The sequence below is a fragment of the Littorina saxatilis genome, linkage group LG12 (assembly GCF_037325665.1).
Source record: "Littorina saxatilis isolate snail1 linkage group LG12, US_GU_Lsax_2.0, whole genome shotgun sequence".
NCBI classification, from domain to species: domain Eukaryota; kingdom Metazoa; phylum Mollusca; class Gastropoda; order Littorinimorpha; family Littorinidae; genus Littorina; species Littorina saxatilis.
In genome coordinates this window covers 22,376,806-22,401,019 of record NC_090256.1, presented here as the reverse complement: position 1 = coordinate 22,401,019, position 24,214 = coordinate 22,376,806, and the positions used below count along the sequence as shown (strand labels likewise).

Genomic DNA, 24,214 nt, shown 5'->3' with positions numbered 1-24,214 from the left:
ACAGCTGTAGTTTCAGAGACAATGCTTTTCACTGTAGCTCTCAAGTTCAGTGTAAATTGATTGGCACGCAAACGAGAAGCCGTGTAAACACAGAGCTAGAGAGTTCAGGCATGCCATTTTGGTTTTAACTTGAAAGTGTTGCAACTTATCTCAGTTTTACCTACTATCCCGCCTGCGCCGGAGAACATTTTTTGTCGCTGGAAGTTTTTCCACAGGAAGTGCCATAGTTTATCGCAAGCTGGGCTGAATATCACGCCCTGGCTTTGTTTACAAAGGCAACGGTCTTGAAACAGATTTGCTGATCTTCGTTCGGTTTTTTTTTTATTTTTTATTTTTTATATATGTGCTTTTCCTTGCTGACAGAAAATACATTTTATTCTTTGACAGAAAATACATTTTATTCTTGTCAGTATTTTGATACCGAGGCAATATTTACACACAGCGTGAGCCGTCTTTGATGAACAACTGACATTTTTATGAGTTTCTGTCTAGTGTGAACTGCCAACTCGGCGTGTTTAGAGTTGATATATACACGCGCATGTCATCCTGTTGTTCAGCCATCGTATGACAACTATCTGGACGCTTTCTCCATCATGCAATGTCTATCTCATCCTACGGGTAGTCACTAGCAGTAAACCGATCTTATTTCAGATGAGTTGTTAGTGGAAGAAAACTCGCCGGATACAGCTAGCACAATGGGCCAAAACAGGCATATACTACTCCCCCGGCTACGACCTGTAGCCACCTTCCTCATGCTCATCATGTCTCTTCACGGCGTAGTCCTCAGTCAGGTGGCCAGCAACGAAGCACCAGCAGATGCAACGGGCAGCAAAGACGAAGGCCATGCCTCAGCAGCAAAGGACACCAACAACATCTTCCCCCAAAAGGGCACCCTGGAAGAGACAGTGTTCGCGGAGATGCTTCGGATCGTGGACCAGAAGTTCGACTCGCTGAGCGCTCGTATGACCGTGATGGAACGCGCGGTGAACAGCCTCAACTTCTACAGCGTGCAGCAGTTCCGAGCCATCACGGAAAGCCTGGAGGTCTCCGCGGCCGTCACCGAGGGCCTGCGAGGCCAAGTCAGCAAGATGGACGCCGACGACCGAGCCCTCAAAGCAGCCGTGTCCCAGGTGGCCCGCGACATTAACGTCATCAAGACTGACGTCAGCATCCTGAAGAACGACGTCACCGACGTCAAGCGGGACGCGAAGGGCGCGCGCAAGGACATGGAGGCGATGAAGACGGACTCGAGCAGGATGTTTGACGACATCGCCAACAGCATCGTGTACTTCAACCAGAACGTGGAGGAGAAGACCGGGGAGCTGGAGAACACCTTCCAGGACACGGTCGGCCTCATGTCGGAGAAGGTGCGGGCCCGCATCAAGGAGGACACCAACCACCTCATCAAGTACCTCGAGGACGTCGACCTCTCGCGCGCCTTCAGCAACTGCAGCGTCAACTTCAGGTGACATTTTTTTTATTGGTTCTTGTTTGTTTGGTTGGTTGTTTGTTTGTTTGGTTGGTTGTTTGGTTGTTGTTGTTGTTGTTGTTGTTGTTGTTGTTGTTGTTGATGACGTTGTTGTTGTTGCTGTTGTTTTGTTTTGGGTGTGTGTGTTGTTTTGGAAGAGGGGTAGGGGGGGGGGGAGGCGGGGTGGGAGGAGGTCAAACGTAGGTTTATGTATGAACGCGCATACCGCAGACGGAATGTTTAGTCATGAATACAAGTATGCATGCACGCACAAAGGCGTGTACTCAGTACACACACACACACACACACACACACACACACACACACACACACACACACACACACACACAGGCAACAGTTATTACCGAATACTTCCACCGGCAGTGATGAAATAAGAGTCAGTTCTTTGTTTACTGACAGCGACATCCAAAGGCAATTGGCATAATATGTGTACGATTGTTTTCAACTACGCAGATGCAATGCGTCTTCCAACTGTCCTCAATAACTTATGCTCATCTTCAGGTCCTCTTTGTTCACCCTGTTCCACTTGGTTTTGTATTTCATGTATGTTATGTTATATTGCTGTTTTTTCCTGTACTTATGTATCTTGTATGTGTCAATAGGCTCTGTGCTTTAATGACAATAAATTCTGATTCTGATTCTGATTCACACACACACACACACTCACAAAAAATCAGCCCATTTTGTCGTAATTTACAGACCTTAGGCTTTTGATCCTATCTGCAGCGCTTCCGGCAGGTAGATGAAGAGTGTTTTGACACAGTCATTCCCTCTTGTACACAAGAAGAAACTAGGTCTTCATATTGCAGAGAGTGTGTCGACATGTTCTACACCCTTTCTTCCTGGCTCTTACACGCAGTACCAGGTAACATGGGCTTGTTTTTTGTAGGGGGCCGACACAACAGATCCCTACCTTTAGGGCAGTGAGGAGCACAGCATTTTCACTTGCATTTGGACTTGTTTTTGGTAACAAGCTGACACAACAGATTTTTACCCGTAGGGCGTGGAACACAGAGTCATTGCACCTGGGTGGACGGGATGGGGGACTAATTCAAACCACTCTTGCCCTAGAAACCCGAAGTACGACCTGAACTTGAAACCAAATATGCTGTAGATTAAACCTGCAGAGACTACATACATGAGCAGAGAAGACCACACCTGGCGTTTCTATTAGACTACTTTCAATCACAGGCGCGTGAAGTACTTATGGTAGCTGGACGGTTCTGACAGTTCAGTCAGTCTGTTGATAATGACTATACACTCCTGATTTGTTAGTCCTCCTGGCATGACTAACAGCCGGACCCTCTGTCTGTATTTGAAGTAGCCCCCCCCCCCCCCCCCCCCTCTCCCAGCCCCCTCAAGCAGTTTTCCTTTGTGTAAGGTATCCAGGCGTGATGCTTAGGCAAAAAAAAATAGTCTGTTTACAGTATCCCGACTGACCCTATTTTTTTCGCGCGACCCTAGACTTTTTCGTAGGCATTTGGGGAAAAAAAAGAAAAAAAAAGTCTTTGCTTTTTGGCAAAATAACTTAAAACATGTTTTTTTGGAAAAAAAATAAAAAAAATCCCGACCTACCGACCCTATTTTTTTGGCCAATGTTAACGTAAACAGACTTTTTTTTGTGCCTTATCTCACGGGGAAATGTGCGTAGGCCCTACACAGGTTCAAAGCTATGTCATCCAACGCCGGACAATAGCTCTAAATGATTGTCTTAGAGAGAAGAAACCTGAAGCAGATAGACTGACAACGTTTCGAAATCAGAAAGAAAGGACATTAGAAAACAAAGAAAGATTAGTTTTTGAAAAACAATCTCCGTGTTGTTATTGTGTCCGACCATTCCACACACCACAAAACGTTTCAATAACTAACCTTTCTTGTTTTGTGTTACTAAGTAATTATACGTTTCGAAAGAGTGCCCAAAGCTTATTGTTTGTTTGATTGTTTGTTTCTTTGTTACTTTCTTTGTCTCTTACTTTCTTTGTCGCTTACTTTCTTTGTGACTTACGTTATTTCTTTTTTTTCTCTCTTTCCTTTCTTCTCTCTCTCTTTCTTTCTTTCTGTCTTTCTTTGTTGACGACAACATCTATTGTGCTTTTTGCTGATAGTGCTCACGGTGGAGTGCTCTCTTTTTGAACAAAACCTCGATTGAGCTCGTTATTTCTCGCTATCTTCTTTTCCTTGCCGCTTATCACAGAAAGAATCTGGAAACTTAGCTGTAGTTCAAACCAACACTTACACTTCTCTTGCGGTAAAAGGATCTGTTGTTTGAGCAAAGTGGAATGCTTCCTCACAATGCTTCTTTTGAACGACGACTATACAGGCCTCCTTTGTTAAAGGCACAGTAAGCCTCTCGTAAACCATCACAAATACTGTCAGGCTTTTACACACAGTACAAACACCCTTTCATTTGAACATTCACCGCTTGAGAAAATCCTAGGTGCCCTCCGTAAAGAGCGAGCAATTTTCAAAGAATTTATGTTTGCGTGGTTTATTAACATACAGCTGCATTACGTCATTCAGTGACATGGACTGTATAGGCTGCTGTGGCACTGAGAACACAATGTCTGACTCAAAGCATGGACGTATATTAAAGGCACAGTACGCCTCCCGTAAACCTTGAGCCATCGTGAACCCGTGTGATCCAGTTTCTTTTTTTTCACAATGTAGTCGTCAGTGTATGATTTCAATGCGACTCTCTGTAAGCTTATCTGCAATAGCACGTTATTATGTACCTCTGAATCTAAACGCAACAAACGGCTGCGATTCACACGAACTCTAGCGATGGCTTTTGACTGTTCAGAGGAACTGGCGATAGGCATAACCGTCGTCTGCTACGAGAACCTCGACCTTGCGTGACCCTGCTTCCGGGCTTTTCTTTTCTCTAACTTTCCGGCAAAACTTCGAATTGTACTGATATTGTCTTGATGAAAAAAGAATTATTTTATGATTTAAGAATGTTTGTGTAACAAGCTGTCAATTTATTATTTAGATTTTAAAAGTTAGGTCTAGCGCCAAAACGAGACAATCCGCAAAATTAATTCTTTGAAAATTGCTCGCTCTTTACGTAGGGCACCTAGGATGTTCTCAAGCGGTGAGTCAGAGTGTTTAAACGAAAGGGTGTTTGTACTGTGTGTAAAAGCCTGACAGTATCTGTGATGGTTTACAGGAGGCGTACTGTGCATTTAATATACGTCCATGCTTTGAGTCAGACATTGACGTGTTCTCAGTGCCACAGCAGCCTATACAGTCCATGTCACTGAATGACGTAATGCAGCTGTATGTTAATTTTATTCAACACACAACTCATCAACTGAAGAATTTTAACAAAACTGTTTAATTCCAGAAAGCTCACAACTAAACCTTTCTCACTCATTTGGCCCGAACAATTTGTTTTGCACACAATATACATCAACATTGTAATGGTGTTTAATACAGCTTCAAACCCGCATTTTTATTGTCCGTTTTTCTCTCCCTTTTTTCCCCACTTAATTTCATACACTTATTGCAATCATAACAATTACCCGATGCCAACATTTAAACTTTCTATTTTTCTGGAGGGGGTCCGAAGTTGTTCAGCATAAATATATATTGTGGATCAAATCTGATCTTTTCCTCCGTGCAATATCCTCTGGCCAAGCCTAGTCTTGTATCAAGACACTTAAACGCCTCATGCGTGCTATGAGCATATTCACATGAAGAATGAAGCTTTTAGTTCTGAAATTCAAAATTAACTGTAGAACAAGTCGCGCGAGGCGAAATTACTACATTTATTTTAGTCAAGCTGTCGAACTCACGGAATGAAACTGAACGCACTGTAGTTTTTCATCAAGACAGTACAGCTTCGTCAATCCCCGCGAGAAGGAAATCGCTCACCTTCCACGTGCAAAACGCAGTGAAATTAACACGCCAGAATAGCGCGGTAGCGTATTGTGCTAAGCAGGAAAGCGCGCTTTTCTGTATTCTTGTTAACTTTCGGAGCTTGTTTTGAATACAGCCTATCATATCTATATGTTTTTGGATTCAGGACATGATAAAAAATAAGATGAAATCATTTTTGGATCGATTTCTTAAATTTGTATTGTAAGACTAATTAATCTGTTTTTTCGTTAATTGTGATCACATTTTAAGAGTAAACATGACATATGTATATATTTTTAGATTCAGAATATGATGAAGAATACGATGCAATCAATTTTAAGTCTGTTTGCAAAAAATCGATTTTAATGACAACTTTAATGAGCAAACTCATTAATTAATTTGTAAGCCTCCAAGCTGAAATGCAATACCAAAGTCCGGGCTTCGTCGAAGATTACTTGACCAAAATTTCAACCAATTTGGTTGAAAAATGAGAGCGTGACAGTGCCGCCTCAACTTTCACGAAAAGCCGGATATGACGTCATCAGAGCTATTTATAAAACAAAATGAAAAAATAAATCTGGAGATACCATACTCAGGATCTCTCATGTCAAGTTTCATGAAGATCGGTCCAGTAGTTTTCTCTGAATCGCTCTACACACACCCACACACACACACACACACACGCACACACACACACACACACACACACACACACACACACACACACACACACACACACACACACACACACCACGACCCTCGTCTCGATTCCCCCCTCTACGTTAAAATATTTAGTCAAAACTTGACTAAACGTAAAACAGGAAAAAGACAGATCGTGTGCCAACATACTGCAGCTTCAAACTGACGACGGATAAACGCTTCGTGGGAAACATGCACAGCTGAAGAGTGATCGTCGACACAGGTGTCATTTTGGACAATGAAGTCCCGCTCAGCACAGAAATAATCTCAGCTTTTTGTTTTGTTTTGTGTGTTTATATTCAATCCATGCCCTTAGCGCATATATACATATGTTACAGTAAATTCATCAAACCAGTCAATTTGTAAATTCACTCCGTAAATTTACCAATTTACTGAAAAATTCAGGAAGTTTACAAATTTACTGAGTTTGACACCCAGGAAATTTACAAATTTACTGAAAATTTCAGTAAATTTACAAATTTACTGGTTTGATGAATTTACTGTAACATATATATATATAAAAGTCAAGACGGATCTGTCATAGCAAGTGTCTCACTGACATGTCCCCAATGGCTCTGTCGTGAGGGCGTGAAACATACATTTTATCTCCCTGTCATGGCAAGTATCTGTAAAGTCATTAATGATTCCTTCTCTTGCAGGCCTCTAGAAGAGCGCATAGACCTGAGGTTCGCTGAGATGAAGCGCCAGACACACAGCCACTTCGTCGACCTCATCAACGCTGGAGGCGAGAGCAGCGAGGAACTGGAAGACGAAGAAGAATCATCACAACTCTCTGAAGAAGGAGGAGAAGCGGACGAAGAAGACCTTGTCGATCCGCCAGCCACAGATGATCCTCTAGTCAGGTCATCTCCCGGGCCGGAGAACCTCCAGAGACCTCGAGGTCGTCTTGGATACAACCGTTCCAAGGTGGACTCTGGGGCAGGGCGAGGAGGTGCGGGAGGTGGTGGTGGGGGAGGAGGAGGAGGAGGAGGAGGGCAGCGGAGGGAGGGGGAGAGGGTGATGAGGATGCTGGCTAACATGACGACGAACGTAATGGACGCGGTGGCCTACTTCCGTCACACCGGCGCCATGATGGAACGCTTGCTGGCAAGCACGGAGTCCATGGCTCAAGAACAGGTGAGACGCCCTGGTGACCGTGGGTTTGGTTGGTGTGGTTGTATTTGGTTGGTTGGATGGTTGGTTGCTCTGCGTATTGTTTGTGTTTCTTTCCTTTTGCTTTCGACATGTATCTTTCTGTCTTTCTTTCTTAGTCTGTTTGTTGTCGTTTGTCATTCCTTTCTGGTGACTGTGCTGCGTGTTTGGTTTGTGTGTTAACTTTTTTTCTTTCTTTCGATCATTCTGTTCGTCTTCTGTCATTTCTTTCTGGTGAGTATGTTGAACGGTTGGTTGTGTTTCTTTATACATATATATGTATGTCCAAGTTGTAACAAGCTGTTGTCCACATGAAAACCTGGATGGACATTGCTGTTGTGATTTGCTTGAGTGTTACACGGAAAGGATGGTATCTTTAAAAGTAACGAAATCTTATCGTAGATCTTTGCCTATCCCTTTCCTCTAGGGTTAGGAGGGCGCGTTTATATTCATGAGCCAAGACGGGAGGAAATTGGGTACGAAGTGCAGCTAAATAAAGAACTAATTTCAATGTTCTCAGTTTAGAAACTGGCGGCAGCTGCAGGGAAAATAAAAACACACGCCCACGCACATGCACTCGTGACATTCATGCCGACATATATGATATTTCTGTCTATTGGATCACTTACTTTCCCTCTTTTTGTAAACATGCACACCCGGCCGCAGACACACGCATGTGTATATGGCTGCTTTCACACACACACACATACACACACACACACACACACACACAACACACACACACACCGCACACATGCGCACGCACACACACACACTCACACACACACACACACACTCTCTCTCTCTCTCTCTCTCTCTCCCTCCCCCTTTACCACCTATCCTCTCTCGCACACTTGCCCTCCTTTTGAACTACAGGGTGACCCCCCAAAAAGAGTACCCAAACAAAACGTCATAAATTGAAAAAAAATAAAGCAATCTTTATAAAATGTATTTACACACACAAGTAGCCTCTGCATGATTTGCACAAAAAATGTTAGCGTTCTAGCTTGTCTTTCAGGAAAGTTATGCTCATTCTACAGAACATGCTCCAAATGGCCTCCGCGCCGCTGCAGGCAAACTTGAACTCGCCGCGCAAAGTTATCAATCACCCGCACACACTCCTGTTGCGAGATTCCGCGAATGGTTGTTGTGATGGCTCTCTTGAGTTCTGTGATTGTCTGTGGGTTGTTCCTGTAGACGTTGTCTTTCAGGAACACCCAAAGATAGAAATCTGGGGGATTTAAATCCGGGGAAGGCCATTTGGAGCATGTTCTGTAGAATGAGCATAACTTTCCTGAAAGACAAGCTAGAACGCTAACATTTTCTGTGCAAATCATGCAGAGGCTACTTGTGTGTGTAAATAAATTTTATGAAGATTGCTTTATTTGTTTTCAATTTATGACGTTTTGTTTGGGTACTCTTTTATTTGGGTCACCCTGTACATGCGCACACACGCACACAAGTCAGAATGAAAGCGCAAAGAAGTACCAGTCCAGATGGTCCATCCATTGTAAAGTCGGAGGATTAGGGAAAGAGGAAACGCTAACTCATCCCCACTGCTTCACAGCAGGTGTTTTATTTTACCTGAGAAAAGTTGGGAAGGTAAGGGACAAATTAAAACACTTGATGTTCTCCTCGCCAAAAACTTCAGAGAGGCAGTTGGAATGAGTTTAGCGTGTGATGCAGTTGGAATTTTGGGAGGTGTTTTTTCTCTATATAGGTGCAAGCTCTTCAACCCTGCTGCCATGTTTTCTGCACTTTTTTGTCAGCTGTCAGATTCCTTCCTAAGTGCAGGGTCGTCGATAAGATTTATTTTCTTTGCCAAAGTGGCCATGAAAGGTTTGGCAATTTGCAGAAGTTTAAAGGGATAATATCTAAGAAAAAAGGCCCTCAGATCGCTTCCAAAGTTATTATATATAATATCATACAAATCTGCTACTGCGCAAAAAGACTGCCTTCCTTTTGCAAAACGAAATGTTTCAAAGCTTCAAACAAAGAGCACTCTTCGGAGGGTTGGGTTGGAATACTTCCGTTGAGTACCTTCCCTTCTTCCTGTACTTGATAGTGTTACTAGGTTGCGGCGTCATACAGGGCATTATCCGTCCTGTACTCCTTTTTTGTCTCTTGTATCGGAGAGAGGTGGCTCTCTAAAGCTAATTCACCCACTTTCATTTAATTAAAGGTCCAGACCATGCTTATTTAAAGGTTATTAGAACCACTAACCGATGACTGAAAGTTAGAGAAATGCACCTGAAGATGCCAAAAATGTAAAGAAATTCACCGATTTGTAGCTGTATCATTGTGATTTAATTAAAAATGTTTTCTTCGAAACCCGCCAAATTCGTCTGCTACACGATGTGACGTCATCTAGTGTCCGGAAACCGAAAGTTACAGCTTACGCTCAAGTGGGCGTTTGCCTACATCGAGCATCAACAACACGCCGAAGGAATGCGCACGGATGCTGATAGCTATGAAGTATAGAAAAAAGGTTCAGGCATCAGTTGTCACCTTTTTCCGATGGGCTTACAACTTCTGCAGCAAGACTGATTAACTGGAAACGGTCAACACGATGTGCTGTGTTTCGCGACACTTTCTTCCAATGCGAACGCAGTTAAGCCGGCAAGAAAACCTGGCACACACAAAACAGCTGTTGCCTAACGCAGTTCCAGTTCCGACAATTGTTGACCACTCACAGGAGGTCAGAAACCGGATACCAATGTCATCAGAACGATTTGCTTTCACTAAACGCAGACAAAAGGAAGTGAGTACATGTATACTGAATGTGTTCTGTAAGGGATAGGGGTTCAGTGTCACTGGGCGTTTTTGTGAGACTGACAGTATTTGTGGTGGAATGGCATCTGTTCCTAAGTTTAGGCACATGTGTTAAGATTACAGATTAAAACATATATCTGTTACTACATGTCCGTCCCCATGCACCCACCTTAAAGCTCCCTCTCTCTCCCTCTTTTACACTCACTCATCTCAGGGGTAATCGATGAGTCTCAGGTTTAATCAGTGTCCGTCCATATACACAGACATTCACACAAACACACACACGTTGTTATCTTTTAATTCAGTGTTTTATTAAATGGATAAAGAAATCGTTAATACAGCAAGCTTGCATGAATAATTTGCTGTTGTCCTTTTTTTCAGATCAGGTTCTGTAATACAGTAATACAAGTACAAATTCATGTTTGCAGTCATACTCATAGTGTGTGAGTGTATGTGTGTGTGTGTGTGTGTGTGTGTGTGTGTGTGTGTGTGTGAAAAGCACTTTGATACTTAAAACATCTGTGTTCTTTGATTTTATTAAAAAACTGCAGTCAGAATATTAAGCAGACCTATTCCAACAATACATTTTGATCAGCAGTAAATGTAATGTCAAATTATGAACAACAATCCTGTGAGCAGATATATCTAACAGAAACAAATAGTCTAGCAAAATAATACAACCAAGTACATGTACGGACATCATCATCCACATCAAAAAATTGATTGTAGGAAGAGCCAGTTCAACTTTATCTCTGTGGGTTGTTTTTTTCTCTCAGAGTAACATGGTAAAAAAAACTTTAAAAAACTTGCATGCTATAGAGCTGGATTGTTTCTAGTGATCATGCAGCATGATTTATCCGCATAGAAAACTACTGAAACACCTAAACAGAAATAACAATGTCTACAGAAAAAATCCACTGTTTGATTGCTGTCTGTAGTACTCCTCTTGCTAACAGTGGCATTAAAATAATTAAAACTAAGCTATGCTCTCTTGGGGGGAAAAAAGTGCTCTAAGTACTTTTTGTGTCTACATAGGCAAAAAAAAACTATGCAATGTTTCAGATTTCCTCCTTATCCTGGACTATTTTGGACTCTTACAAAAATGTACTTCAAAAATGACAAATCTTAATTTTGCAGGCTTACAAGGAAATTGACTCTTCTCTTACAACCAGAATACACCATGATTTCAAGCAAATAAAAAACTACATGCACATGAGAAAAAAACACTTTAATTCAAGAAGTTAGACCTCCTAACCCCAGCTTTTCAATTCAATTCAATACGTTGTTGATGTTGATTATGGGGCTTAACGTCCTCCCAGGTAACTAGGGACCTATATTGGGACATGATTTTTTATACAATGTTAAAAGTGTAGGGTGTAATGGGGGAGGGGGACTGGAGGGTGTAGTCGCTAATAAGTTTAAAGGTGCATTTATTATCTAATATACCAGACATTTTGTTTTGGCTGGTGTACAGAATAACATCACATAAAATCGCACTCGCAAAACATACAAAACACATAAAATGTACACATCAGTACACACATAACCCAAACCACACATATCCACACCAGCACCATCACACACATATCCACATACATACTCTAGTTTGTTCATTATAAAAATAAATACATTACTAGTCAACTTAAATTAAGGCTCAAAATAGATCTTAAGATGGATGTTATTTAGTGTAATGAAGAGATTATAAAAACAAAAAATAAGCTATGAGAAAGAAAGTATGAAAGAATTATGCCCATTCTCCAGTGAAAGTTCTGTTGATTGTGGTAACTTTATTTTCTGTCTAAAACAGGCGTTGGAAAGAAGTGTGAATACTGTGCCCAATATACACCGGAGGGTCCAGGCGAGTGGAAGAGGTGAAGGCTAAGTGGAAAACAACCATGTCAGCACAAGCTTCCTGAAATGCCTTCACAGTGACTTGTCTGATGAACCACGAGCCTGGATAATAAAAGGTAAACAAAAACATTTTAACATTTACTACTCAAGATTACCTCACTGAGATTTTTTCTTTGACATATATGAAAATCTACAGGTGATATTAGCATGTATAGGTTTTTCCCCTTCTCTTGTTTTAAACTTCGAGCTTAAGTTTTGACATTCTACCCTCACACCTTACTTTTTCATCAGGTTATCTGAACGAGCTGTTTGAGGAGGTGGTGATCCTAACACTGGCCTATGGCAACACTGGCCTATGGCAGCTACAACAAAGCTCTGCATACACAGCGAGACTACAATGCAACAGTGCCCAGACTTTGACTGCTACAGCTAGACCAGTTGACAAAGCTCAAGTTGTCACCAAGCAGGACGCCTCAACTGGCGACCAACTATATAGACTGAGGCTGCCTATCTCCAAATCTGACAAAGCAAGAATTGTTACGCAAGCTCCACATTTCTGTTTGCAGTTTAAGCCGACCTTAAGTATGCAATAGTTATGCACCCCCCCCCACACACACACACACACACACCCCAGTTGAAAGATGTAATGTACCTTTTATTTATGTGACATATTTGAAGCCTGTGTAGCTCTGTGACAGAAAGAGGTCTCTGATGGCAGCGACCAGACAGGCAGGAAGAACTTTCCTGTTCTTTCGGCAAGTCAGTATGCAACTTGTCTGTATGTCCTGAACACATCAAAACATTTTCTTTAATTTAAGCTACATAATATCATGTGGATGCACTGATTGGGTGTAAATAATAACAGCAATTGGTACAGTCAATTCACTAAATGTGCAACAGAACCCTAATCATCAGACATTTTACAACAGCAAATTTCAACAGTCCTTTTACTTTCCTGAATGTCATTATTATTTATTAAAACATGCATCTAGAGCAACATACATATATCTAAATCTTCTTTTATTAAAGTTCACCTGAAATTCAGGCTGCTTTCCCATGCAAAGTACAAATGCAAGTGTCCATAAACCAGGGTTTAATAGTATGTGAGTGAGTTCTGATGAAAAAAGTGATTGTGTTGTAATATTGGTTATTACTGAGTGTTGATGTTACAATGATTACATTATAAAACCAAGTCGCGTAAGGCGAAATTACTACATTTAGTCAAGCTGTGGAACCCACACTGGAATGAAACTGAACGTAGTCCGCCGCTAGTGAAAGTTACGAGCCTGTTTGGCGCGGTAGCGGTTGCGCTGTGCTTCATAGCACGCTTTACTGTACCTCTCTTCGTTTTGACTTTCTGAGCGTGTTTTTAATCCAAACATATCATATCTATATGTTTTTGGAATCAGGAACCGACAAGGAATAAGATAAAAGTGTTTTTAAATTGATTTCGAAAATTTAATTTTGATCATAATTTTTATATTTTTAATTTTCAGAGCTTGTTTTTAATCCAAATATAACATATTTATATGTTTTTAGAATCAGGAAATGATGAATAATAAGATGAACGTAAATTGGGATCGTTTTATAAAAAAAATTTTTTTTTACAATTTTCAGATTTTTAATGACCAAAGTCATTAATTAATTTTTAAGCCACCAAGCTGAAATGCAATACCGAAGTCCGGCCTTCGTCGAAGATTGCTTGGCCAAAATTTCAATCAATTTGTTTGAAAACAAAAACCTTTACAAAAAGCCGGATATGACGTCATGAAAGACATTTATCGAAAAAAAGAAAAAAACGTCCGGGGATATCATTCCCAGGAACTCTCATGTCAAATTTCATAAAGATCGGTCCAGCAGTTTGGTCGGAATCGCTCTACACACGCACAGACAGACAGACAGACAGACAGACAGACACACACACACACACACACACACACACACACACACACACCACGACGTTTCGATTCCCCCTCTACGTTAAAACATTTAGTCAAAACTTGACTAAATGTAACAACAACAACAACAGAACAATGTGAAGAGCAAACTTTTTCTGTGATCATGCAAGTGAGTTAATTAATTGTAGAATGAAAACTTGCAGGGGAGCAAGAATTCATCACCAACCACGAAGGTGTACATGTGTGTGAAACTATATGCGACTGAGTGTTACAAATTTAAATGACAACAGTTGTTCAGTTTAAATTTTCTTGGTAGCCTTTAAAAACAACAACAAATAAATACATTTAAAAATCAAACAAATATAGGCACCTCAAAAAAAGTTGTATGTACACCTTCGTGGCTGGTGATGCATTCTTGCTCCCCTGCAAGTTTTCATTGTACAATGTACCTCAGGGTAGCTTCCTCTCTCTCCTCTTCTGCCCCTCCCACACAGCCACTCTGACACCAGTCTCTGAAATCAAGAACAGTTAAAACTGCGATGAGCTGTTGTTCTTTCACTCGTGAATGCAATGCATGAACACTTACACAATATCACACCTATTCGCGAGTGCGTTGACATTTCAGTACACAAACAATCATGAGCAAAAAGACGAGAGTGAAAAAATAGCACAGACTCGAAAGCAGACGATAAGTTCATTCAGCACAGAGAGCGGGCGTGTTTACCTTTGATCGCTGAGACAAACAGAGTCGCAATTTTTGTCGTCACTGTTCTCACCACTGCTGGAAGTGGCCTCCTCATCTTCCATGCATGATTCTAGCGGAGAAGCGAGTGGTTCGAACATGTACGGTTCAATTTCGTCTGCAGTTACGCTTGTTGGTGCAGCACTCGCTGTGCGCGCCTTCGTGAGCGAGGCTGGTACTACATATTGTTCATACGAAATGACAAACACAGGTTACAAGCGATAACGCGCAAAAGTACTGGTTTATTATTTTACATCTGACACTAGGGATCAGTAATGTATAGATATATAGTTACAGTACCACGTAATGCGATACTACGTATTGCGATACTACTTATTGCGGTAAAAAACTTATGAACAGAAAGAAAAAGAGAAAAGAAAACAAATTATTAGACATGGCAAAAGTATCAAGTGCATTAACAAAACACGAGAAGTAAATACAAGAAAAATAAACAATCACATGACAGGCGAAGACAAACAGACAAGAAAGTTACAATTACCAAACACTCGTTGGTTAGTCCTTCAACAACAATAAAGAGTTACGTTCTGTACGTTCAACAACAATAAAGAATTACGTTCCGTACGTTCAACAATACCATAAGCACTAAGAATACTCAAGAAACTTAGCATACATACGTTTAAAACCAAAATGGCTACTTTCAGAAAAATACAAAAACGTTGACTCATCAGGCCAGGAATACAAAGCAAACTGTCATACCAAAAAAGTCTAACGACAACGTTCCTGCGTTAATCAAAGTCACAAACAAGATATTTACTCATCCACTTTCCCTCAATAACGTTACAAGAAATAAGCCCGTTTACAAACGATCACCACAGACCGCAAGCTTCTTTTACCTAAATTCTTTTAACGTAAGGCTGAAAAAGTCGGAGAAAACGTTTCACTTCGAACTTCGTTAACCACAGAAAACACAAGTTATCATTATAAACATTAGCGACTTTCTAGCGTCTACAAAACATTGCTGTACGTTCACAACACTAGAACAGTTGAACACACAATAAAGAAACACTACAACAAGTCAGACTTTCAACTCACGTTATACATAAACAACTCACAAAGTAATTACAAAATGGCGACCAAAACACAACACAAACAAGTAACAACAAAATTACCTTATGCGCTGTGTGGGTTGACCAGCAGTACCAAAAACGTGTTGCCTCACAAACGAAGGGCACAAAACGATTCACACTTGAGAAACAACTGTCTCCAAGAACATTACGTTGACGTTAAAACATAAGAAACACTCCGTTGGTTCACTTGATAACCTTCATACGTTTACATCAAAACCAAACGCTTCCTAAAACCCTCAGATCGACTGACGAGACAGGAGTCAAGCAGCGGTATTTATGGAAACAAAAACCTAACATGGAATAGTTATTCAAAAGTCAAAGGTCACCGGATTGACCAACCAACAACATTCCTAAGACAGAATCGGGTGAAACTACTATTTTACAACCAATCAGTAACCGATCACGCACTCCGTGCATGCTCAAAACTTAAAACGGTATATTTAACAGAAAGAACATCAAGGAACTAGCTGACATCACAAAGCTAAAAACACGTGAGTCACACGTATTCTAAAACTTGCAACGCAGATTCGCAGGGCTCACCTCAAAATCAAAACACGGAAAATAGCACGTGAATCTCACGGTGTTCTAAGACTAAACGACGCAGTTTGTGACGCTCCGACCAAAACCAGGTCACAACAACTGAACAAGGAGCACGTGAATTTCACGTAAAAATATTAACGCTCCACAAAACGGGTCACAACAAGGTGCCACGATAAAAACACGGTTTACTTCTTTTTACATCGTGCAATGACTTGAGCAAACGTAATTACAACAAAAAGTAGGTGAATGCATGCCACATCGGCATGCACACTCCCACCGGAAATTATATTAATATAATTTACTTCAAAAACCTTTGTACAAACATGTTCCTTATATCAAAAGAAGAATAACGCAGATTTAGACATTTCAAATTTACAACTCAAAATCATTGTGTTGCAAAACATTTACACAACAATATTATGGTTCAATCACTTTCAGTGTCTCAACACATCTCGTTTCAACTAAATGCCACTGGTCATTTACTCGACGGCATAAAGAAAACGCACCACTTAAAACATAAATGTCCGTTACATCATCTGGTATAAAAACAAACCGCAACAATCAACAACTGTCAAATTGGAAAAACACTCCAAAGTTCAATGTTCTTTCAGTTCGCTTACACAGCTTTGTCTTTGTGATTTTCACGATCAACTAACACAGTCATTTTGTGAATAGGTCGCTCTAATATGCGACTATCACCAGTGGGACGGCCGTGATTGTCAAGAGCCTTAGTTCCAACATGCACTTTCACTCGTCTGACCAGTCCATCAGATCCCGGCATCACTTCGACTACACGAGCCATGCACCACTCTGATCTGCACAAGTTCTGGTCATGCAAGACAACAACATCTCCCACCTGTACGTTTGCCTGGGGACGTTGCCAGACACGACGTTTCTGCAAAAGTGAAAGGTACTGGCTCTTCCATAGCAGCCAGAATTCGTCTGCCATCCGCTGGACACAGCGCCAACGTTTCCTGGCGTACAGGTCTGGATCTTCAAACACACCAGGGGGCGGAAGGATGGCACCTGACTTCATGGTGAGGACGTGGTTGGGGGTCAAAGGGCGTGGTCCATCTGCCGATTCCAATGACTCGACAGACAGTGGTCGACTGTTCACGATGGCCATCACCTCGTATAGGAACGTACGAAGTGATGAGGTAGTGAGACGCTGGCCTGATCTTCTGAGAAGACCATTCAGGATGCTGCGTACCGTTCGGATCTGACGCTCCCAAACGCCACCCATGTGACTAGCTGCAGGGGGGTTGAACCTGAACTCACATTTGCTTTCCAGCATCTTTGATGTCAGTCGTTCAGAGTCCATCTCCTTCCATGCCAGTTTGAACTCATTGCATGCACCTACAAAGTTCGTTCCTTTGTCACACCAAATGCGTGATATGTTTCCTCGCATGGAGACAACAATGCGTAGGGCGTTGATGAAGGAATCACTTGACATGTCATCCAGGGTTTCAATGTGGATTGCCCTAGAGGCAAAACACGTCACGATCAGTCCGTACAAGAGTAATTTCATGAACTTGACGCAGTCATCACGGTACCCACGCCTTTTCTTGAACTGGCGTTTCAGGCCCTTCAGATGCTTGACTGCGGCACCTCTGTTGTCGGGGAGGAACGGTTTCTCTGGTCGAAATGGTAAGAGCATCTCGAAGTGACCAGCTTCGTTGACCTTCACGATCTTCTTGAACTTTACATCGTCCTGGGACATGGATCCTGAGTCACTTGCAAAGTCTCTTTCCATAACATGTAATGGGTCAGTACACGAGACTTCGTCCACCTGTACCTTGTAGACGTGAGCTACACGTTCTTCTTCCCTCGATCCTGGCTTGACGATGACGCGCATGGACGAGGCTATGCCATCAAAGGCGACGGAATGCGGTGCCTTGCCGACGATGCTCCAACCTAACTTAGTCTCTACTGCAAATGGCAGTCCTTGGACAACGTTTAGGGGCATGAGGGCTTCAGCGCAGTCGTAGCCGATGAGGAGGCCTGCTTCACAGTCAGGGTACAAGGGGGGCAGTTTTGGAGACAGGTGTTGGAGATGTGGGTAAGCTTTGACAGTCTCTGAGGTGGGGATATGAGTGGGGTCAACGGTCAGATAAGGTCGTGAGATGGCAGAAGGGAGCCTGACAAACTCACTGGAGGTAGGAGAGCGGACACGCAATCCAGAGTACTTCCTGCCGGAGACCACAGCATTGTCCTCAGTCAGTGTGGAGACCCTGAGTGTAGTCGGCTGCGATTTGGCTTTAACTTCTTCAGCCACTGACTGCACTACAAAAGTGGCGTTGGACATAGTGTCCAGTAGTGCGTACGTCAGCACCTCTACGTTGGGGTTAGAGTCACTGGAAACGAGAACGGGAACGATCATAGACGTGAAACCGATGCTGTTTTCCTCGCTGGCCTTAAGAGCAGACACCGTAGGGGTCGACGATGACAGTGGCTCTTGAACGTCAGCAGCAGAGGTACGGTAATTGTTCTTGTGTTCACTCGCCCCTTTGTTTTCACTCATACTGTTCTGATATTTGAAATTGTCATCATGAAGACAAGTGGGGTGAGCCTTCTTGCACTTCTTGCACGTCTGTTTCTGCTTACATTGACGGCTCTGGTGATCCTTGCTTCTCAGACATCCGTAGCAGATACGGTTCTTGAACAGAAAATCTCGTATCTCAACCAGAGGCTTCACTATGAGTTCCTTACATGTCCCAGCGTCATGGTCCGGAAGTTGACAGTGCAGACATGCGGTGACATCCTCTGTCAGGGTTGACAGGTTCGTTGTGAACTTTCTTGGTGTCCCCGATGCACTTGTCAAGCCGAAAACAGGGTCGTTAGAAATGTCTGCTTCGAGGGTAACGAACGACACGAGTTCATTGAACAGAGGATACCTCTTCTTTTCAACCTTAGTTCGAGCAACTGTTCTAGACCATCTGTGACTCATCCAGTCTGGGAGCTTTCCGACGATCTTCCGTAAGTACTGGGCATCATCCAGGATGCTCAGTCCACCAACTTCCTGGGCAGCAACGGAACATTGCTGCAAGAAATCGGCCAGACTTCTGAGTCCCTTGGGATCTTTGCTTTTGACTGGGGTCCATTCGTCCAGCTTGGTCCGGAAAGCTTGCGAAACTACGTATGAGTTGCCGAACCGATTTTCCAGCACTTCCATGGCTCTCTCGTAGGCATCACCTTCTCTCAGCAGAAAGAAGCCGGTCACGGCCTCCTTTGCTTGACCTCCGATGTACCGTTGCAGATACAATAACTTCTCACTGCTGGTTATGTTCTGTCTCTCGATGAGGAACGAAAACGACGACCTCCAAATTGGATATTGGAGAGGGTCACCAACAAAAATGCACGGCTCCTGCATCGGCAAACGGTTGATCATCAGAGCGTCTGATAGGGTTTTGGCGAGAGAGTCCATAGGAGTGTCCTGCTTGGCAGGAGTAGCAAGTGGACGTTGGTAGTACGCAGACGGGGGGTAGGAGGCAAATGGACGATCTGCATGACATTCCTTGTCAAAGTTCATGTACGCAGGGGGCCTTGCGTTTTCGTTTCCCCAAATAACTTTGGGGGTGGTCTGATGTGGGTCCAGGAATGTGGGCACGAAAGGCTCTGGTTTGGGATGTAGGTGGGTATCATAGGGGAAACAGGGTGGGGTCACTTGAAAACGTCTGTGGTCCATGCGTTGGTGACGTTCTTCTGGGAAGTAGGTGTGTCGTTCTTGCGTCTCATCACCTTCCCTTGTCTCTGGTAGGTGATAGGACCAACCTGTGTGGTCGAGATCAGGCGGGCGAGAGCCTGTGACGCTTGTCGTTGAGTGTCCAACGTTGTGCAGAGGCGGCTGACCAGTGTATGCACCGAGAGGGTGCTGCAGTGTGGTCAGCAGCGCTGTAGGCCGCATGGAGGATGTAGTTGCAGCCGTCGTGTAGTTAGGTGTGAAGGGCTCCTGATGGACGAAAGGAGCGCTCATTCCGACGTGATGGGGGGCGTTGACATCCTCTCTACGTTGAGGTCCGTACGCCTCGTAGGTGGCGTTGTTGGTAGTAGCGGCGCTTGTCGAGGCGCTGACTCCAACGACGAGGTCCACGACAGGTAACGCGTGCTGTTGTGGCTCAGTCGTTGTGGTTCCTGCGACGAAGTTGGTGACAGCAGCGTTGACGTTGACAGTCGAGATGTCATGGGTGCTGGCGGCTTGGCAGACAGGAACAGACGTGAAGTCCATGGCTGGCTGGTGTGTCCTTTGATCAGCAATGACGGCAGCTTGGCAGACAGGAACAGACGCGGCGTCCAAGGCTGGCTGGTGTGTCCCTTGGTCAGCAATGACGGCAGCACCTGTCCCTATTCCTATCGCTGTTTGTTCATTGTTTAGAGGAGGGGCTACAAGACTATACAAGGGAACGAAAGGACGAGGGTGGAACCTAGTGTTCAACAAATCAACTGACGGTAGATCAGGGAGATCCTGCTGAACGGATTCACCTTGTTCCAATACTTGTAACATAGCTTGTTGTTCTCTTAAGCTAATTTTCAATTCGGTGGACTGAATGTCTCAAAGCCTTTTTCTGTTTAATATCTTCAAGAGCTGCTTCAGCTGCGTCCTCGGCCTGTCTAGCTGCTATTCTCTCAGCTTCCTTAGCCTGCCTAGCTGTGTCTTCGGCCTGCCTAGCTGCAGTTCTCTCAGCTTCCTCAGTCTGCCTAGCTGCAGTTCTCTCAGCTTCCTCAGTCTGCCTAGCTGCAGTTCTCTCAGCTTCCTCAGTCTGCCTAGCTGCTGTTCTCTCAGCATATTGTTGTTGTAAGAGATCCAGTTCACTAAACTGAGCTTCCTTTATTGCGTCACCTTCCACTTTTATGGCCAGGGAAGCAGCCTCTAGTTTAAGAGCCAATTTAGTGTCTTCAGAGCTAACACTTTTAGAGCGGAGAGACTCGGCGCGAGAAGCTACTTGGCTACCTGATCTCCTGCTACCTGACTTGTGGCTAGCTGACTTGTGGATGGCTGACGTAATGCTAGCTGCTTTATGGCTGGCAGTCTTACCACTGGCTGACTTGTGGGTGGATGACCCAACGCTAGGTGTAACACTGCTATGCCTGGAAGTAGGCTCCTTAGCCACCTGCACACTAGTCGTTTGTCTGTCAAGAGCTCGATCAATGTCAAACATAATGTTCTGAACTGTTCTCTGAACATCATCCCAACTTTCCTGAATGGTTTCACCGCTACCAATACTACGAAGACCTTTCTCTATGTCACCAAGATCCTTGTACATGCTCAAAACAATTTGTTTTTGACTGGTTAACGACTCTTGATTAGGAGTTTCTTGGTTAAGCTCTGTGACTATCTCACCGATTGCTCGTTCCAAGAATGTTCGTTGTCTTGCGAAGTTTCTAGTTTTGATCTCAATCTGGTACTCTCTACCTTTTTCAGTAGGCTTAATGTCACGCCTAGGCCTTTGAGAATGTTCATCTTCATCGCCGTTAACGTCATAACCTGAAGCTTCCAATGGTTTATCTGCTGGAATCTTCTCCATTACAATGTTCGCTTATTCAAAAGCACTAAAAACATACATAAGGTTTATCTGGTTATAAAGTAAAATGAATCGATCTGAGGGTCGTTTGGGATAATACACAAAAGTCACAAAAAATGCGCCGGATACGGAGTAGGAAGATCTCTAACCGACAAGTTGATCTATGTCAAACTATGGTTCACTAACACAGTGACAGGTAACAATAAAGTCTTTTGCTGGTTATCAACAGCTACGTTTACGTTCATTGAGCGTCAATAACAAAAGTTCTTTACTGGGCGTCAGCAGCTAAGTTTGTTTACTTTAGCTAAAATTCTTTCACTGGACGACAGCAACTAAAGTTTTTTACTGGGCGACAGCAACTAAAGTTTTTTACTGTGCGCGCCTTCGTGAGCGAGGCTGGTACTACATATTGTTCATACGAAATGACAAACACAGGTTACAAGCGATAACGCGCAAAAGTACTGGTTTATTATTTTACATCTGACACTAGGGATCAGTAATGTATAGATATATAGTTACAGTACCACGTAATGCGATACTACGTATTGCGATACTACTTATTGCGGTAAAAAACTTATGAACAGAAAGAAAAAGAGAAAAGAAAACAAATTATTAGACATGGCAAAAGTATCAAGTGCATTAACAAAACACGAGAAGTAAATACAAGAAAAATAAACAATCACATGACAGGCGAAGACAAACAGACAAGAAAGTTACAATTACCAAACACTCGTTGGTTAGTCCTTCAACAACAATAAAGAGTTACGTTCTGTACGTTCAACAACAATAAAGAATTACGTTCCGTACGTTCAACAATACCATAAGCACTAAGAATACTCAAGAAACTTAGCATACATACGTTTAAAACCAAAATGGCTACTTTCAGAAAAATACAAAAACGTTGACTCATCAGGCCAGGAATACAAAGCAAACTGTCATACCAAAAAAGTCTAACGACAACGTTCCTGCGTTAATCAAAGTCACAAACAAGATATTTACTCATCCACTTTCCCTCAATAACGTTACAAGAAATAAGCCCGTTTACAAACGATCACCACAGACCGCAAGCTTCTTTTACCTAAATTCTTTTAACGTAAGGCTGAAAAAGTCGGAGAAAACGTTTCACTTCGAACTTCGTTAACCACAGAAAACACAAGTTATCATTATAAACATTAGCGACTTTCTAGCGTCTACAAAACATTGCTGTACGTTCACAACACTAGAACAGTTGAACACACAATAAAGAAACACTACAACAAGTCAGACTTTCAACTCACGTTATACATAAACAACTCACAAAGTAATTACAAAATGGCGACCAAAACACAACACAAACAAGTAACAACAAAATTACCTTATGCGCTGTGTGGGTTGACCAGCAGTACCAAAAACGTGTTGCCTCACAAACGAAGGGCACAAAACGATTCACACTTGAGAAACAACTGTCTCCAAGAACATTACGTTGACGTTAAAACATAAGAAACACTCCGTTGGTTCACTTGATAACCTTCATACGTTTACATCAAAACCAAACGCTTCCTAAAACCCTCAGATCGACTGACGAGACAGGAGTCAAGCAGCGGTATTTATGGAAACAAAAACCTAACATGGAATAGTTATTCAAAAGTCAAAGGTCACCGGATTGACCAACCAACAACATTCCTAAGACAGAATCGGGTGAAACTACTATTTTACAACCAATCAGTAACCGATCACGCACTCCGTGCATGCTCAAAACTTAAAACGGTATATTTAACAGAAAGAACATCAAGGAACTAGCTGACATCACAAAGCTAAAAACACGTGAGTCACACGTATTCTAAAACTTGCAACGCAGATTCGCAGGGCTCACCTCAAAATCAAAACACGGAAAATAGCACGTGAATCTCACGGTGTTCTAAGACTAAACGACGCAGTTTGTGACGCTCCGACCGAAACCAGGTCACAACAACTGAACAAGGAGCACGTGAATTTCACGTAAAAATATTAACGCTCCACAAAACGGGTCACAACAAGGTGCCACGATAAAAACACGGTTTACTTCTTTTTACATCGTGCAATGACTTGAGCAAACGTAATTACAACAAAAAGTAGGTGAATGCATGCCACATCGGCATGCACACTCGCCATCTTGACACTGTATGACGTCACGGATAATTTATTCATAAGCCAAGAGTTCTGCCAGTCAGTCTCGCGAAGAAAACGAGACACGATGGCGGGTCGTTTTGGGGAAGAAATGCGTCGCTTCAGGCACAAAAATCGTCGGATTACGGCCTTAGAAGATTCCGAAATAAACCAAACATTGTTGAAGACGGCAAAAAAGCGGTTTTCTAACTAACTGCACACATCGGGGAGTGTTCGGTCGCGCAGGAACACGATTCGAAGCGTTTTTGACGCTAAAACAGCATGGTATGGTCCTTTAATATCCACACTGGGGTTGTATGTTTGAGCAAATCGTGGCGTCTAGATTTAAGCTATTATTTATCGCATCGTTGCCCTCACCTGGCACCCAGGTTCATCAAAGCCAATTGACTATGATGAAAATTGCCATGACAGACATGAAATGTACATCTTGACTGCCAACTCCTTTACACCCTGTGTCTGAT

The 24,214-nt window shown here is 42.8% G+C and overlaps 1 protein-coding gene across 1 annotated transcript in view; it reads left to right on the top strand.

The window, feature by feature from the left end:
* The window catches only part of LOC138983045 (uncharacterized), a 47,705-nt gene continuing 23,491 nt past the window's right edge, over positions 1 to 24,214 (top strand). Inside the window, exons 1-2 of the mRNA XM_070356447.1 lie at positions 1 to 1,465; positions 6,706 to 7,183. Of these exons, the coding sequence (XP_070212548.1) occupies positions 696 to 1,465; positions 6,706 to 7,183 (1,248 nt within the window). The 5' untranslated portion in view covers positions 1 to 695. The remainder of the gene's footprint in view (positions 1,466 to 6,705; positions 7,184 to 24,214) is intronic.